At 41.7% G+C, this 19309-nt stretch overlaps 2 protein-coding genes across 3 annotated transcripts in view; one reads left to right on the top strand and one right to left on the bottom strand.

Annotated features, from left to right (window-relative positions):
• LOC124145185 (serine/threonine-protein kinase 40-like) overlaps nt 1-8587 on the bottom strand; it is a 38853-nt gene extending 30266 nt beyond the window's left edge. Inside the window, exons 1-3 of one of the 2 annotated variants that reach the window (XM_048384639.1) lie at nt 8517-8583; nt 8029-8104; nt 4952-5215 (exon numbers count right to left, since the gene is read on the bottom strand). In XM_048384639.1, the coding sequence (XP_048240596.1) occupies nt 4952-5165 (214 nt within the window). In that variant the 5' untranslated portion in view covers nt 5166-5215; nt 8029-8104; nt 8517-8583. Of the gene's footprint in view, nt 1-4951; nt 5216-8028; nt 8105-8516 lie in introns of both variants that reach the window. The other variant, XM_048384640.1, reaches the window with a different exon arrangement.
• On the top strand, nt 8506-18887 carry LOC124145236 (39S ribosomal protein L19, mitochondrial-like). Its single transcript, XM_048384641.1, has 6 exons — nt 8506-8711; nt 9620-9764; nt 11063-11187; nt 13491-13625; nt 14984-15171; nt 18433-18887. Exons 1-6 carry the CDS (start codon nt 8627-8629, stop codon nt 18697-18699), a joined length of 945 nt encoding a protein of 314 aa, XP_048240598.1. The 5' UTR covers nt 8506-8626; the 3' UTR covers nt 18700-18887.
• The last annotated feature ends 422 nt before the right edge of the window (nt 18888-19309 follow it).

The raw sequence follows: 19309 nt of genomic DNA, 5'->3' as shown, positions 1-19309 counted from the left end.
ACCCTGGGTGCTTATTACGTCCAATACGGTATTCATCTACAGTAAACCCTGTTGACTTGACGTCCTGGGGACAATCACTGCTGATCATGTGACTGGGCTCTGTCTACCAAAACGGCAGTGGCAGACTTCTTGTAGGCTGTGATTGGATGACACTAAACATGCCCTTCATCGGTCGTCAGTATCACAAGAATTTGGGGAACTCTCAAACCTGCCAGTTGACATGAAATGTCGCAAAAACTGATAGGTTCCTAGTGCATGCTTTACACATAGTTTAACCCTTACTGAGCTGTTACATCACTCTGTCTCTTTCTACCTGTACCCGGGGCGGTCGGGTAGCCTAGTGGTTAAAGCGTTCGCTCGTCACGCCGAAGACCCGGGTTATATTCCCGACATGGGTACAATGTGTGAAGCCCATTTCTGGTGTCCCCCGCCGTGATATTGCTTGAATATTGCTAAAAGCGGCGTAAAAAACTCACTCACTCACTCTACCTGTACCCTAAATTCATTTGAACATAACATCCACCCACTTTTGAGATAATAGATTTTATATACATTTCCCCCTATATATTTTTACTTATATATATCCACTTCTAAAATAACTTTTAATTCATTTGTTAGAAAATATCAGCTGTATATATGAAATGTACTATAATGAATTCTGTACAATATTGATATTATTTTATTAAGATGTATATACATGTATTCACTATTTATACTTATTTATATTTATTAAGTTATTGCTTTATTTGAGTTACGCCTTGTCCATTTTCCTAATTTTATATAACACTGATACTGGTGGAAATAAATATTAATCAACCTCTCTCTTTTGATATTTTATTATTTCACAGTTGTCACAACATCTGTCGGGGGCACGGGTGGCCCAGTCGTCTAAGGCGCCGCGATTCGCTGAGCAGAGTTGCATCCCTTGGGCACGCCAGAAACCTATGATTGTTGGTTCAAATCCAGGTTCGCCCCAATTATGTTTCTAGGTTTGTCAGCACCATACCCGTGCTCGTGGGTTTCACCGAAGTGGTAAACGTCTGAGACCTGCATCACTTCGGGCTTTCCTCCCACATTAAGCTGACACGCCGCGATATAACTGGAATACTGTTAAAAGCGGCGTTAAACCCAACTCACTCACTCACTCACAACATCTGTCAATACAGGTCTCAATTTGGGTGTCTCTCAATACAGAACCAAGTTTATCTGCAGATCCAAATTCATGTTGCCACTTTATCACCAAGTAAAATATGACAAACCCAGACTTCTAGTCTGTCATACAGACCCTGAAACAAATATATCCAATAGAGCCAATGGAAGTCTATAATGTTTTGCAAGTCCAGATTTCTGTAGTTTCAGGAATGGAGAAAGTCTCTGGGCTCTTTTTTATAATATTTCATAACTATAATTTAACAACTATAATTTTTGTCTGTGAAATATGTTAGATGTTAGTCTAAATCTGGACTGAAATTGTTGGACAAAGGATTGCTTCATCATGTTATTGATACTCCAAAGATGAACATTTTTACACATTTCACTCACACATCAATAAAGCAGCTGTTCTCAAAAAGCTGCTGTATACTGTGGTGTATTACTGAAATAAGATCATTGAATTTTGTGTGACAACAATTAACACCTCACTGTCTTCGCCAGTTTCCTGCTATTATTTTCATCGAAGTGATGTCAAGCTGAAATGAAACGGACATTAGCAGGGGACACAACTCCTGCTATAATAACCTCACCCAGATGCCATATCACAATCAAAGATTTCACTGGATTGAAATTGTGTGTACCGTATTCGACCCAATAAGCGCCCATGTCCCAATAAGCGCCCCCCCTTCCCGGATGCCCAAGTAGGATTTACTCACCTGTTATTTACATACGGTCAAGAATCTTTTGTAGTCGGGTAATGAGGAGATGTTCACCAGTAAAACGTAAGTAACAGTTTATCTCTAGCCTCCCAGCAACAGAAGAATATCGATGAATTTACGCCAATTTGACTCTGAATTGGTCCCAATAAGTGCCCACCCCTTCTGTCTTTATTCTAAGCGCCCCGGGCGATTATTGGGTCGAATACGGTATTTTGACATTGATAGACTCGGCTTTGCACATTGACTTGGATGATAACTGATGCAGATACCAGTTGCAGTACCGGTCAAGTAGATGATAATAAGGCCACACATGTTTAATTTTATGTTTCACGGATTTATTCCAGCTTTTCCACAAAAAGTCGGTCGAAATAAAAATAAATAGCTATGTCAATCATTTAGTTATTTTTTTGGTGAAAGTCATTCTACCGTGGAGTTAAAACTGCAGCTGGCTTCTTGAATCACTGATAGTGATGTAGACATGGAATTTATATATACCGTATTCGACGTAATAAGCGCCCCGCTCTAATAAGCGCCCATGGCGATATTTTCTGGAAAATATATCTCTCGTGTATGATACGTACATACTTTTCTTTTGAATCATTTCAGGCTGTCAGCATAAACTACTGTACGAAATTTACAATTTTTCAACTCTGTTTTTGTTCTCACCAAAATTATATTCTAATAAGAGCACACTATTTCCAATTTTGAGAGCGCCCCGGGCGCTTAATACGTTGAATACGGTAACATTATTTTAATGTATAAGACACAATGAGAATAAGCCTTCACACCTTCATATCGCAAGTATTGGGCCGGGAATGCCAAATCTGAATTTCAGATAGCCCCGAGAAGGCTGATTTCATAAATGAGGCATACCAAAATACATTAGTAGAAATACACTTTATGATATAAACGAGTTATTCAGAGTTTTTGACTGTGTTTACAGTAGTAGCTAGTGAGTACTCGCAATGCGCACAGAGCACATGCACAGTGAATGCTGCGCTATACAAATGCATAAATTATTATTATTATTAATGCGGATGTGTTTACAGATAAAGCTTAAGAAGATCAAAACCATTAAAGAGTTCACAGTTGCCGCTCGTGACCAACTCGTGTTATTCCGGGACAAGCCGAATAGCGACCCGTGCCCTCTCGTGGCTATTTTTGCGACCAAGCTCCATCTATGCGCAAACTGGCATAGCTAAAATAATTGTCATATTGTTCCGTAATGATTCGTGTATATATCCCCCATATATCATATATATTCCAGATGCTATTGAAAACACATCAGGACTTACTGTATTATACAGTTTGGTTGAACACATTTAACTGTAACTTTGGTATATTTTTAAATACAAGACATATGTAAAAACAAAAATGATCCCTGAGGGATTTTTTTACCAAAGTCATATGCACATTCCGATTGGTTTGTCATCACGTTCATCAACAGGGGGACAAGCCTTCTTGCAGGTTACGAAAAGGGGCAAGTGGTAACGAATGACAGTTGCAATGAGTCTACTCATGATTCACATGTGTTCACAGATAAAGCGCCTGTTTTAGAGTGAGTGAGTGGGGTTTTACGCCGCTTTTAGCAATATTCCAGCAATATCACAGCTGGAGACACCAGAAATGGGCTTCACACATTGTACCCATGTCGGAAATCGAACCCGGGTCTTCGGCGTGACGAGCGAACGCTTTAACCACTAGGCTACCCGACCGCCCCGCCTGTTTAAGAAGATCAAACATACCGAAAAACTTTCATATGCCCAACTGTAATAATTGAAATAACATTAATATGACACTGAGTAAAAATGCATGCTATATAAGTCTTATCTTCCACAATAATACCACCAAATGGCAAATCATGAAATGTGCAAATGAGAGTAACTTTAATAGAGAGTGTGACAGGCGCAGAGCAGAGCAGAGGTGTAACTTAAAATGCAGAACTCAGAACTTCTTAACCAGGACTGAATATTTTAAACAGTTGTGAACTTTAATGCATAAATATGGTAATGAAATTGATGAGCCGTACTCCTTTTGTTCTCATTATATTTGCCTGGTACCGGGAGTGCCAAATCTTGTGTCAATAAACCCAATCTCATTAAAATCAGATCTTAGTTTTTGCTACTGCCAAACAAAGATCTGAGGACATCCCATTACGAGTCACGTCAGAACGACCTTTGGCAAACTTTGACCAACCAATGAAATGACTGACAAGTAATCGACATTATCCAATCAGAAGGCAGCTTTCTCGAGCTTTACGACACTAGTTTCAAACTGGCGACTACGCTTCGAAACATATTTTGACATATTCTCGACAAAAAAATTTAAAACTGATAAAAAAACCATTCTGGAATGGCTTATAGATGGCCTAGATTGTATGGATATAATCATAAAACCCCTAACTGTCGTACGGAATACCCTCTGTTAAATATTTCGAGGTTGCATGATCAGAAAACACATTCCGACAGTCACTTTCATGATCTGGTAAGTGACACGATTCATGTTTTATTTAAGGCAGGTGTCCATTAGACCAGCATATTTGTTGAACCCTGCTGGAAACATGTCAATATTAATCCTACCTCCACAAATGTCATGCATAATCTGACACATTGTATATTTGTGGCACAGATCAGTTTGGGAAAATCTGAGCGTCCAGTCCTTTTATGTAATATACTCATTCAACTATTTGACTGAGAAAGGCTTTTATTCTTCTGCTTTTTTAACAGATTTCTGGCCTAAACATTTAGGACATTAGGTTGAATTTCAGATAAAAGAAATTGGATTTCTTCAAAATGTTAAGTAGGTAGAAAAAACACATAAAAATAGTGGCAGCAGGAGTTTTTACATACACTTTCACATGTTTCAAGAGGCTTTAATTTAACGTGTTTAATTATAAATTTAAATACCCGGTAATTTTTTACAATGATTGAGTCAGTGAATAAGGTGTTATTTTAACATTTTACTTATTTCTTGTCAGCAGAATATAAAAACACACTTTTCAATTATAATTTTCTTCTCAAATTTAAAAGTTTTAAAAAATGTCTGGCCTTAGCATTGTAAGAATCTCATCAGCAACCGACCTAGCATGTAGGGTCCTGCTGTCTTGGTGCCTGGCTTGACGAAGCTTGAAGCACCCTTCCCCAGATCTGGACCCCTGCTGGCGCCACGCCCGCTCGGAGGATGACGGAACCATTGTCTAGTGACAGATGAACCAGTGCGGGGGATCTTTGGGGCGGGGCCACAACTTCCTGGTGAGGTGGCATCACTGGAGGAGGGACTTGGCCCTCTCTTCATTGTGTCAGTAGCTGGCAACCATTTAGTCAGGTTGGATGTCTAGCAGTCATCTGGGTAGAATATAACAATGGTTTATAGAGACAGTGCCATAATCTAAGTACCGTATTCGACGCAATAAGCGCCCAGGGCGCTCTCAAAATTAGAAAGAGGGGGCTCTTATCAGAATATAATTTTGATGAGACAAAAACAGAGTTGAAAAGTTGTAAATTTCGTAGTTTATGCTGACAGCCTGAAATGATACCAAAGAAAAGTATGTGCTTATACATGACAGATATATTTTCCTGAATTTAATTGCCAATAATTAAGGGTGCATATTACACACGAGTGCGTATTATACACGAATAAATAAGTCTTGTGTACATTGATCAATCATAAGGGGTGCTAATTGGGATTGTTTACTGGCTAATATATTAATATCGACGTGGGCGCTTATTAGAGCGGGGCGCTTATTACGTTGAATACGGTATGTTTGGAATTAAACATGAATAATAATTTGATAATACCAAGTTTCTTGGTTGAAATAATGATGACTTCTAAATTTATGTTGTAAAACTTAGGTATAAACCATGATAAGATGTATAACTTCCTTATTCTAATATTATACTGCAAAGAACAAGTTCCCTTTGAAGAACTTGTGCTGTAGCCATGGTAACCATTACAAGTAATCAATGTCATTTATGAGTGTCTGGTGTTATCAGTAGCACAGCATGGAGGATCAAACTCAGTTTGCCAGGTAGACTGATCCTGTAAGTTGCCTCTTTCGACATGAGTTAATCTAATAAGCCTCATTTAGGGGATTGTTTGTTTGTTGTTTAACCCTGCACTCAGCAATATTCCAGCTATATGACAGCGGTCTGTAAATAATTGAGTCTGGACCAGACAACCCAGTGATTGACATCATGAGCATCGTTTCACGCAATTGGGATACGATGGCATGCATCAACAAAGTCAGTGAGTCTGACCATCCAATCCTGTTAGTCGCCTCTAACGACAAGCGTAGTCGCCTTTTACGGCAAGCATGGGTTGCTGGAGGCCAATTTTAGCCCCGATCTTCACGGGTCCATTTAGGGGATGGACCATGTTAGAGTGGGTATCAATTGCACCACCCTGTTCTCACTGTGAAGATAAATAAAGTCTTTGTTACACTCCAACCATCATCATATCGTTTGCAGAGCTCCAGATAAGCTGTGTATCTGCATAAAATAAAACTTGTGCGTATCATCAAAATATTGTGAAGTAACCCTGCGTATTCGATTAGCAAATCAGCAACATATTTTGAAATTATAAACGGGCATTCAGTCAACCTTGCCAAACTCCACAATGACAGTTACATCATGATCAATTGCCATCACACTTTCTTGTGGAAGTATCGTGGTATTTTTGAGGCCTATAAAACTCTCGAACACACACAACACCAGTTTGCAGGGACTAGATGAATAGAGTTTTTCAATATTTAACGTAAACATGTTAAATACCCACATGTGTAAAAACTAGTGGGTAACAGAAATTTGAATACCCAGATAGAATTACTGATACCCAATGATTTTAAAATGCATGGGTAAAATACCCACAACACCAAAAGCTTATCTGGAGCTCTGCGTTTGTCAACAGACCAAAGAGATTCTTGAATATCACAAAAACTAACCCAAGAACTGTAAAGGGGTGTTAGATTAGCAAGGGGTTCCCAAACCTAAGGATTGTGAAGGGATGTATGCCTGTAAACTGTAGTTGATACCTAATAGGGCTGGGACGGGTAACTCGGGTACATGAGTTGGGTGGGTACTGAGTAGGACCCGGGTACCCACAGGACTACCTGGACCAGTGGTGAGTCATGTGATATATTGTTTAATGACAAATATTATCTAAAACATATGTTTGAATACAAAGATAAAACTTCATGCAGTAGACTTCAGTGTATACATGACCAGATCGTTTTATATGTGTATCTAAATACATTTTGCTAGGGCAAACATTTCCCAATCGGACAGTTTGTACCTATCTCTTGAGATCTACAGAGTGTACCCGGGTAGGGTCGTGTAATAGGGGCATAGGTACCCGGGTAGTAAATTTGGACTCGTCCCAGCCTTAGTACCTAACCCTAATTATTGTAAAGGGGTACTTCATTGGGGGTTATAGCTAAAACGTCACCTCAGCAAAACGTCACTGAGCGAAAAATGCACCTCGCCTAAAGCGAAAACAGCTTATATTGCCTGGCGAAAAAGGCATGAAATTAAACTCACATGGTCACTTGCAAACACAAATAATTGTGAAATGTTAATCGCCTTAAAACAGGTATACTATATATTTAATATTTATTTTAGTAAGTAGGAAATAATTAGTAATTTTATAGATATTTCAAATATATCTCCCCTTTCATAAAAAAGTGTAATATAGCATATATCCTACTAATTATATCGTTCATATTGTTCTTAAAAATAGATGTGTAGTTTTTGGCCTGACAATTAGTAGCCAAATGAGGTGCCATTGTAGCCCAAGAAATCAGTGATGTTTGCTGAGGTGCCGTTTTAGCCTGCAACTCTTCATTGGAAAGGTGACCGCCTCCGTGGTCTAGTGGTAGAGCGTCCGCCCGGAGAGCAGAAGGTCCGGGGTTCGATTCCCGACCGCGTCAAACCAAAAGACATTAAAAGATGGTACTTGTTGTTACCCTGTCTGGCGCTGGGCATTAAGGGGCTAAAACGAGTGGTCGGCTCGGAGTCAGTATACTGTGTCTGAGTGGGGTATTCATGTTAAACTGTGGCATGGTATCTCAGTGAGCTAGCACTATAAATCGGCATCAGTCTGGACTAGTACAAGCAGCCACACACACGCACACACGTGCATGCATCGCGATGGGGTAACCTACCTTCACCATAACACATCTAACAGATACAATCAAAGAGGCACACGTGATCTGAGAAGCAAGATCCACGGTCAGCAGCCTGAGACAATGTTTATATATAAGTCGAGCCCGGTAAACTGCATTGAATAACTAGTACCATGAGTACAACTACAGGAAACAGTGTGAGAAAAGATTTCTGCCCAATAAAAGTTATATAGGAATGCATTGCAGCTCAATCCTTTTAATCATATATATGTTTGAGAGGGATACGGACAGGGAGCATTATCACAATGGGTGTTAACATGGCCTACTAGAAAGTACTGTTCTACAACAACACACGACGTCGTTTGTACAGGATGGTGATCGAAAACTGAACCAATAACACAACAAGTGGCATATTCGGTCGTAAAGTCAAGATACTTAAATTCACGGAACATAACATATGCAGGTTCAATTCTTATCCATACTGAAAATGAACAGTTAAAAGAAAATCCTCATAGAATATGTCTCACTGTTAAAGATCTCGAGAAGTACTCATGTTTACATCCATGACAGGTGCCCCCTTTTCTACCGGAAGCGGAAGTGTTCTGCGCCGACGCATTACAGTAATGGGAGCATAAGCATGGCATCCCTTGCAAGAAAGTTGAGGTCATTAAGACTGTCAGTCAGGACTTATGATATCATCTGTAAAAGAACGGTGGTATCAGGTAATTTCTGGAGAAGTTATACCAAACTATTTGTCACTGTTCTGTTGATAAATTGATGCAATCTCAATGCTAAACACGAGTTATCATGTTACAATATGAAATAGGCCTAGGTGAAACGTAACGGTAAAGTGCGAGTGCAGTATTCTTTAGTACATGTTGTGTGTTTATTTGTTTGTTGGTTAACGCCACACTCAGCAATATTCCGTAAATAATCAAGTCTGGATCAGACAATCCAGTGATTGAGATCATGTGCATCGATCCACGCAGTATGACATGCCACAACCAAGTCAGCGAGCCTGACAACCTGATCCTGTTACTAGCCTCCCGACAAGCATAGTGGCCTTTTGCCGCAAGCATGGGTTGCTGAAGACCTATTCTAACCAGAGACCATATAATAGATAATCTATTATATGGTCTCTGTTCTAAACCCAGGGGCACGGGTGGCCCAGTCGTCTAAGGCGCCGTGATTTGCTGTGCAGAGTTGCGTCCCTTGGGCACGCCAGAAACCTATGATTGTGGGTTCGAATCTCGATTCACCCCGATTATGTTTCTTGGTTTGTCAGCACCATACCCGTGCACGTGGGTTTCACCGAAGTGGTAAACGTCTGAGACCTGCATCACTTCGGGCTTTCCTCCCACATTAAGCTGACACGCTGCGATATAACTGGAATACTGTTAAAAGCGGCGTTAAACCCAACTCACTCACTCACTGTTCTAACCCAGATCTTCACGGTTATTTGGTACATGTATGATGAGTGTAATATTATAGTTGATAGTTGTAAAGAAATGTTAGCCTAAATATATACGTGTGCATTTATTTACGAAAGTGAAAATGTAGATCTACCATTCAATTTCACCTTGTGCTGAATAGCGACTGACTCATCATTTGTTGATATTCCTCTCCTCAGGTCGCAATGACATCAGAGTGATCAACTACCTAGACAATGAGAAAGTGGAACGTCATCGGCGAACGCCACTGTCCCAGCACCCCGATATGAAGGACCTGGATGAAGTGCGGGCACGGCGCCATGTGGAACTGCCTCCAGATTTCAGGTCAGCCCACAGAGCAGTAGTACATCCATGACACAAGCAGTGGTGTGATAACTAAGTTAAAAGTATCAATTCATCCCTTAAATGTTTGCATTAAAAAATGTAACACCAGACACTAGTTAGTGGTGAAAAGGTAAATATCTTCATCCATTGCTCCATACTTGACACTGATATCTGTAAATCATCAGTGTACCAGGTATTTGGCCATCCTGTCTTTGAAACAGATGGCTAAGGCACCACAGATAAGTGCACTTGTAAGTATCATGATACGTATCAGATCGTGAGCAAGATATCACGTATTGGATTGCACAGTTGGAGTATTGTCCCAACCCTAATACCTCAACATTCGTAACAAACTTTATTCCTAATTACCTTGATAATGTAAAAACTAAATATGTTACTGTTTACAGTGAGAAAACAAATTAAGATTATCTTTATTTGTCTGACTATTTCAGAGCTCCAGATAAGCTGCGTATCTGCGTGAAATACGCATCAGAAATGCAGAAATACGCAGTAAAATATAATCCAAGCGTATCAAATACGCAACAAACATTACAGATACGCTACAAAAATAAAATTTGTTCGTATAATCAAAATATTGTGAAGTAACCCTGCGTATTCGATTAGCAAATCAGCAACTTATTTTGAAATTATGAACGGGCATTCCGTCAACCTTGCCAAACTCCACGATGACAGTTACATCATGATCATTTGCCATCACACTTTCTTGTGGAAGTATCGTGGTATTTTTGAGTCCTATAAAGCTCTCGAACCCACGCGACACCAGTTTGCAGGGACTAGATGAATAGTGTTTTTAAATATTTAACTTAAATACCCACATGTGTAAAAACTAGTGGGTAACAGAAATTTGAATACCCAGATAGAATTACTGATACCCAATGATTTTAAAATGCATGGGTAAAATACCCACAACACCAAAAGCTTATCTGGAGCTCTGCTATTTGTGTCCTTGTTCATGTTGTTCTGACCACTGTAGGGGCGGTCGGGTAGCCTTGTGGTTAAAGCGTTCGCTTGTCACGTCGAAGACCTGGGTTCGATTCCCGACATGGGTACAATGTGTGAAGCCCATTTCTGGTGTCCCCCGCTGTGATATTGCTGGAATATTGCTAAAAACGGCATTGAACCATACTCACTCACTCACTCTGACTACTGTATCTTTGATGATAAAAGTAAAAAGATACAACTACAATTATCAAACATGGTATCTGTTAACTTTTTAGATATTGCTTAAAGCTGCGCAAAACCACCTCACTCACTTACTATAGTCACATGTATTACAGCAATGTGATGCATGAGTTTCTCCCATTGCCGCGGCCGGAGCACCGAGACCGTGTCCGAGAGCTGCTGGAGAGAGAGGACATGTACCGTCGCCGAGAACACATGGACATCCCCGAGTTTTACGTTGGTAGGTTGTTTGACATACCATAGTTTGATTAGTGAATGCTGTTCTTGATAAACACTGGTCAAGCTACGGATAAAATTTAAGGCTAAAAAAAAAATAGTCTTGGTTCTCAGGCACAGCCCGGATCATCGTAAAGTCTGCAGCACATTTCGTTTTTATTTCCTTTTTCCAAAAAGATATAAAAAATCCTAAATTACGCAGTTATTTCCCTTTACTGCGAAAATCAAGTTGTGGTCATGGTGGCAATAGGTTTTTGTATGCTTGTTTATGTAACAAGGTCCTTCCCCAGGTTGATAGTACGCAACTGTTTATTTGGTTACATACTAGTTTGAACAAGCCACACACAAAATACACCGCCGACCCACTCTATATTTTCAATAGTCATTGCCTGAGAACCATTTTAAATATTTTTTTAGGCCTACTGAGTGGTTTTTTTTCGGAAACTTATTATTCTCATTTCTATGGACGTGTTACAGTTCCCATTAAATCCAAACAATACCCTGGTTATTTATTTTAGGTGTGTTAGTCTTGTCATGTTAGTGATGTCAAGTTGAAGTCATGGATTGATGAGGAGTACAAGTTGTGAAGCTGATCTTGGTACCCTCACTGTAATAGGGTTGGAATGTTGCAGAAAGTGCTGTCAAACTATTTTAAGAAATTGTACAGACATGGTAGAAGTGGGTCAATAGTTGAGCTAATTCTTTCAAGGCAGGGGGCACGGGTGGCCCAGTCGTCTAAGGCGCTGCGATTCGCTGTGCAGAGTTGCGTCCCTTGGGCAAGCCAGAAACCTATGATTGTGGGTTTGAATCCCGGTTTGCCCCAATTATGTTTCTAGGTTTGTCAGCACCATACCCGTGCTCGTGGGTTTCACCGAAGTGGTAAACGTCTGAGACCTGCATCACTTCGGGCTTTCCTCCCACATTAAGCTTATATGCCATGATTTAACTTGAATACTATTAAAAGCGGCAGTAAACCCAACTCACTCTTTCAAGGCAAGCCTGCTGTCAAGGGTGTTAGAAATGCATAGTGTTTGATAGGATAAGAATGAAAATATACAATTTAAGTTAATATACCAATTTATGGATTACAAATCACAAGGTGTAAATTTTCATAGACAGAGGTAAAGAGAAGGTTATTATATTCACTGCCGGTAAAAAGATGGTACATTAATACTCGGCATTAAGGGGTTAAAGCAAGGTCTGGTCGACTTGGAGTCAGTATACTGTGTCTGAGTGGGGTATTCATGTTAAACTGCGGCATGGTATCTCAGTGGGCTAGCACTATAAATCGGCATCAGTCCGGTCTAGTACAAGCAGCCACACACACACATGCACGTCGCTATATAAGTGCAATAATCTTGGACGCGACATTAAATGCGACATTGTATTATCGGAAGTTGCCATAGTTGAAATAGAAACTTTCGATAAGAAATGATATTGTAGTGCAGTGTATCCTGACCAGAAGATTGTAAAAAATCACTTACTTGTTGTAACTTTGGGAAAGTTGTTAGCTATACCAGGTGAATATTGATAACATTTCGAATAACACCTGTTACTTTCATTTTGAGATGTACTGTAAATCTTGAAATTAATGCATCTCCAAATTGATACAACTGCTGAACTCTAGCCAAAAATGTGACTCAATATCAATGCGACTCCCCCACCCCATCCCCAGTGGAATGATGCATATCCTTTACCTTCATTCAATCATACAGCAAATAGCACCGCTTATTTGTGCTGAGTAAAGCACTTCCACTAATACAATAAACAGTGTTTTCCTAAAAACAACACACAGTTTATATGTTTATTTAGTTGACTGGCATTAAGGAAGTTCAAAGACAATAAAATAATTGAACCAAGAACAGTTCACTGATTGGTACGCAGAGAAGATGCAAACTTGAAGGCAGACAAAGGCTGTAGATATGAGGAGTGTGATGAAGCCTATCGGTGCGCGTTGGTCCGTGTTACCCTTTGACGAAGTGTACGCCTCGTGGCCTCTGTTCTAACTGCTGGAGTGGTCAATGATGCCTAGTTTGACACGAGTGGGCAGAGCTCTTGCCCAAACCATGTTTGTGTTTATATTCAAGTTGGTATTTCCACTATCCAAAGTGTGCAGGGAGGCCATGTTATTGTTGATAGTCATAGTCAAGTTACATTATGCGAACAAAGACTGCTCGCATTTTTTGTATTTAATTCATGCTTGTGTTAAGTTCAAGATTTACAGTATGTTGAGGGTCTACCCCCGACTTTGTGCTTCTATCACAAATGCGATGCCAACAAATTCATTGGTTCCCTGTATGACTTCAGGCAGCATCCTGGCTGTCACGGTGGCAGACAAATATACAGCCGGGAGGACAAACCGGTTCGTGGGTATCTGCACTCGGCGTGGCGGCCACGGACTCCGAGCCTACTTCATCCTGAGGAATGTGGTGGATGGACAAGGTTAGTCAGGGGAGATAATCCACATGGAATTATTCAGATAGGTTCGCTTATTACTATCACTAAAGGAGTTAGAATTAAACGGATTTGGAATTCAGTTTAGTGTAAAATGTATTTAGAACGATAATGAGTAGGGCTTTGTGATATTTACTGGACTTGAATTGGTCTTAAAAAAATCTGAATAGAGAATTGTCTCCCATTTGTCCATGGCATATGATAGTCTTTGCTCTAAAGGCAGTCACTGTCAATGTCCTTTTATCCTTTTGCATTATATGTATATTATACTTGTTAACATCTTCCTGAGGCAAGAGCGTTAACTGACTTTAAAAGTCCAGTTTCCGCCCTTGCCGAACTAGGCTGGAATTCCTTGGCTCGATCGTACCGCCACCAGTGGCTATTACGAGTTATGTCCCTTCTATGCCTCTCTTATTGACCTCTCGTATCACTTAGATCTATATTGTCAAGGTCTTACATCGCAAAGTGCATCAAATCACGTGAGCACCTTGATGAAAAACATGAAAAGATTTAGAAAATATCTGTCGACAACGAGTTAGCGGTGCACATGTTTTGCAAATCCTGCAGTCGACCGAAATCTGCATGACACTCTACGAACCGGATTTCGATTTCGGTGCTCGATTTTGATTGGACTATGCAAAGACTCGTTAGTCCAGCCAAAATGTAATTCCATAATACCAGCCTAGTTCGGCAAGGGTGGAAACTGGTCTTTTATAGTCAGTTAACTCTCTTGCCTCGGGAAGATGACTTGTTAACTGATAATCAAAGAAATATCATAAATGTCAAATTATTTCAGACTTTTTATTTCTTGTTTGTACCAGATTGTAGCACAAGTGAATGTCGACACATTGAAAGTTTCCTGCTTTCTGATACATATTTTTGCAAGGTTTCTTCAATTAGTCTACATGTAAAATAATTGTATTTTTTGTTTTTGACATTTTGATACTCTTCCATGTACACTGCCGTCATAGCAACAAACATTTAGCTGATCTCTGACGATCTTGTGTCATCTCTGCAATTCAAGCTCCTTTCATTGAGGTGTTGTTGATAATAAGACATGAAGAAAGTCCTGGCTACAACATTAAATTGTCTCCCCTTTTCGCACACCCTTTTTGTACCTCCAGCGTTGGAGAGTTACTGTCATGGATGTCTGTACTGCATGTCATCAGACCCCTGAGGTGGGGGACGTTGTGATAATATCAACCACTTGATTGTCTGGCTCAGTCTCAATTTACAGGCATCCGTGAAATAGCTGGAATATTGGCATTAAATGGCAAACAAACAAAATGATATTTTCTGATTGTGTCAAGTGACGTACACAAACTATGGCCATGATGTGTTGGCAGGTGTGGAAATCATGTACGAGATGTATAACCCTGTGGTGCAGAAGATGGAGGTGCTGAGGCTGGAGAAACGTCTTGATGAGGATCTCATGTATCTGCGTGACTGTTCCCCTGAGTACTCGACCTTCCCCATGGATATGGAGGCCACGCCCCTTCCTAAAGGCAGTTCTGTCCCCATCAACACAATGAAGGTCAGTTTTTATACTACATCCCAATAGGCCACACCCCTTCCTAAAGGCAGCTGTCCCCATCAACACAATGAAGGTCAGTCTATATACTACATCCCAATAGGCCACACCCCTTCCTAAAGGCAGCTCTGTCCCCATCAACATAATGAAGGTCAGTCTGTATACTAAATCCCAATAGGCCACGCCTCTTCCTAAAGGCAGCTCTATCCCCATCAACACAATGAAGGTCAGTCTATGTACTACATCCCAATAGGCCACGCCCCTTCCTAAAGGTAACTGTCCCCATCAACACAATGAAGGTCAGTCTGTATACTACATCCCAATAGGCCACGCCCCTTCCTAAAGGCAGCTCTGTCCCCATCAACACAGTAAGGGTCAGTCTATGTACTACATCCCAATAGGCCACGCCCCTTCCTAAAGGTAACTGTCCCCATCAACACAATGAAGGTCAGTCTGTATACTACATCCCAATAGGCCACTACCCTTCCTAAAGGCAGCTCTGTCCCCATCAACACAGTAAGGGTCAGTCTATGTACTACATCCCAATAGACCACACCCCTTCCTAAAGGTAACTCTGTCCCCATCAACACAATGGAGGTCAGTCTATGTACTACGTCCCAATAGACCACGCCCCTTCCGAAAGGCAGCTCTGTCCCCATCAACACAATGAAGGTCAGTCTATATACTACATCCCAATAGGCCACACCCCTTCCTAAAGGCAGCTCTGTCCCCATCAACATAATGAAGGTCAGTCTGTATACTAAATCCCAATAGGCCACGCCTCTTCCTAAAGGCAGCTCTATCCCCATCAACACAATGAAGGTCAGTCTATGTACTACATCCCAATAGGCCACGCCCCTTCCTAAAGGTAACTGTCCCCATCAACACAATGAAGGTCAGTCTGTATACTACATCCCAATAGGCCACGCCCCTTCCTAAAGGCAGCTCTGTCCCCATCAACACAGTAAGGGTCAGTCTATGTACTACATCCCAATAGGCCACGCCCCTTCCTAAAGGTAACTGTCCCCATCAACACAATGAAGGTCAGTCTGTATACTACATCCCAATAGGCCACTACCCTTCCTAAAGGCAGCTCTGTCCCCATCAACACAGTAAGGGTCAGTCTATGTACTACATCCCAATAGACCACACCCCTTCCTAAAGGTAACTCTGTCCCCATCAACACAATGGAGGTCAGTCTATGTACTACGTCCCAATAGACCACGCCCCTTCCGAAAGGCAGCTCTGTCCCCATCAACACAATGAAGGTCAGTCTATATACTACATCCCAATAGACCACGCCCCTTCCTAAAGGCAGCTCTATCCCCATCAACACAATGGAGGTCAGTCTTTGTACTACATCCCAATAGGCCACGCCTCTTCCCAAAGGTAGCTCTGTCCCCATCAATGCAATGAAGGTCAGTCTATTTACTACATCCCAATAGGCCATGCCCCTTCCTAAAGGTAGCACTGTTCCTGTCCCTTTTACTTGTCTGCTTTGCAACTGTTACTTGTTTAGATAATGTGTGACTGAAAAGGTTCCAAGTGATTTGTAAAACAATCTAGAAGATGAATGACTGTTTTGGCCATCAGTTTCACGTGGCGAGACGAAATCTTTTCTGAGTCATGTTTACTGGTGTGTCATGCCTTGTTCATGTGAATCAACCAAACCTTTTCAGCAACTTACTTGTAAGTACTCTTGGGAGGTAGCCATGCTTTGAGATAATCCACTAAAGGCCCCTTTAAACAGTGCTGCGACCTTTGTGCCACCTTTGAGCGTCCAAAAACTGGCCAGAACGCTCAATGGTCGCCTAAACCCAGAAAATCATGTTTCTATGTAACTGCTCCAGCAGATGTTTAGCAGTAACTGCTCAAGTTGTTCAATGTCTGCAACCACAATGAAACACTGCAGGTACAAGCCCTCTATTTATAGGCAGGCTGAGGAGGCACTACAGGTAGCTCAAAGGAGGCAGAAAAGAGGCAAAAGCATTGCCATGGTATCTCAAGGGTTGCCGTGGTTGCCGAATGGAGGCACGGCGGTCGCCAGAGTCATCGTTCAATGCACGCTGTTGGTGGCCCAAAGGAGGCACAAGGGAGGCAGAAGCATCGCCCAGATTAACGGGAAAAAACACTGTGCCTTCATTCTGCAACAACGGCAATGCTTTGCCTCCCTTCTGCCTCCTTTGAACCACCTTTGAGCAACCAACCTCCTCGGCGACCTTTGGGCGACTGTTTTGAACATGTTCAAAACTTCACGGCGTCCTTGGCGATGTCTGAACCTTCTGTGTTCCACCTTGGAATGACCTAGGCAACCATTCTGTCTCCTTTGAGCCTCCAACAATGACCTGGCAATTTCTATGGTTGCACACGGAAGGCACAAAGGTCCACATCCTGTCATCTTCCCGAGGCAAGAGAGTTAACTGACTTTAAAAGTCAAGTTTCCACCCTTGCCGAACTAGGCTGGAACTACTGGGCTCGATCGTAGCGCCACCAGTGGCTATTACCAGTTATGTTCCTTCTAAGCCTCTCCTATGGACCGATCAGACTCCACCTCTCATATCATTTGCGTTTGCTTCACACAAAATGGCGGCGCCCAGGCAAGACGATCTGATCAATGATCAAGATCTATATTGTGATAAGTCGGGTCTTACATTGCGAAATGCATTAAATCACGTGAGCACCGTGATTAAAAACGTGAAAAGGTTTGGAAAATATCTGTTGACAACGAGTTGGCAGTGCACATGCTTTGCAAATCCTGCAATCGACTGAAATCTGCACGACAGTTTACGAACCGAATTTCGATTTTGGTGCGCGATTTTTATTGGACTATGCATAGACTTGTTAGTCCAGCCAAAATGTAACTCCATAATACCAGCCTAGTTCGGCAAGGGTGGAAACTGGACTTTTATAGTCAGTTAACTCTCTTGCCTCTGAAAGATGCCATCCTGTGTAAAGGCCCCATAAGAAAAGCTAGGATCTTGAGTTGTGTTCTTGTTTTATTCCCTTGTGTTACTGGTGGCCCCTGCCATGGCATGAGAGGTGGGTGAGGATGTCTGTTATTCTGTACGGAACTGAGGGTTGGTCTGTGTTGTAGTCGAAGCTGACTGCCCCTCCCTGGCATGAGAGGTGGGAGAGGATGTCTGTTATTGTGTAAGGAACTGAGGGTTGGTCTCTGTTTTAGGTGGGGCTGAGTCCCTTGTTGTGGCATGAGAGGATGTCTGTTATTGTGTAAGGAACTAAACTAAGGGTTGGTCTGTCTTGTAGGTGAAGCTGAGTCCACCGCCCTGGCATGAGAGGTGGGAGAGGATGGACTTGAAGGGGGTGGAGGAGTTCCATGTGTCGGAGAAGAGGTTGCGAAAGGCGGAGGCGGTGGCGGTGTCCAAACCGTGGGAGAAATATGACCTGATGAAACATTACCGGGAGAGCATAAACGAGGTGGAGTCACGGACATTGATGAAGGAAGTGTTCCTCAGGAAGCAGAAGATAGATCAGGAATGGGCCAGCACCAAGAGGATTCTTCGTAAGCGGTGACCCTGAAAAGGTGTGACGTGGAACAATCTGGGGAGAGACTTATGTATTCATTCTGTGGTGACACTGGACGTAGCATGGACGTGGTTTGACTGGAGGAGATCCTTGGGTCACTCTCCTGAAGTTGTGAACCTGGACTTTGTATATATGTGTTACTTGTGGCTTAGAAATAAATACTATGTTGACATTCAGCTGCTGTAGTTACTCTCTGGTATTTGACTGTGACATGATGAGTTAGACACTTTTCAGCCATCTCTTTATGTATGTACAAAACAATTCCTGAACACTGGGCCATTGTTAGCTAAATGCCAAGCCCCCCCCAAATATCTGAAACAACAAAGCCCAGACAGCTTTGACATCCATACAATGTCTATGAAAAAAGTGCAGGACAGAGATTGCCAGTTCTCCGTTTTGTGTTGACTACTTATTTGATAAAATCCTTTGCATTTCTGCATCAATATTCGACTGCCTCTGTGGTCTAGTGGTAGAGTGTCCGCCCAGAGAGCAGAAGTTCTGGTGTTCGATCCCCAGCCACGTCATATAAAAAGACGTTAATAGATGGTGCTTGTTGTTACTTGTCTGGCGCTCGGCATTAAGGGGCTAAAACAAGTAT

The sequence above is a fragment of the Haliotis rufescens genome, unplaced genomic scaffold (genome assembly GCF_023055435.1).
Source record: "Haliotis rufescens isolate VD_foot unplaced genomic scaffold, xgHalRufe1.0.p SCAF_5, whole genome shotgun sequence".
NCBI lineage: Eukaryota > Metazoa > Mollusca > Gastropoda > Lepetellida > Haliotidae > Haliotis > Haliotis rufescens.
This window is presented reverse-complemented; position numbering and strand designations above follow the sequence as displayed.

What these genes read in the sequence shown, in the direction of transcription:
- LOC124145236 (XM_048384641.1), top strand. Translation starts at nt 8,627, where the DNA reads ATGGCATCCCTTGCAAGAAAGTTGAGGTCATTAAGACTGTCAGTCAGG. An exon ending in CATCCCCGAGTTTTACGTTG is followed by an intron (nt 11,188 to 13,490) that starts GTAGGTTGTTTG and finishes GTATGACTTCAG; the next exon opens with GCAGCATCCTGGCTGTCACG. An exon ending in GAATGTGGTGGATGGACAAG is followed by an intron (nt 13,626 to 14,983) that starts GTTAGTCAGGGG and finishes ATGTGTTGGCAG; the next exon opens with GTGTGGAAATCATGTACGAG.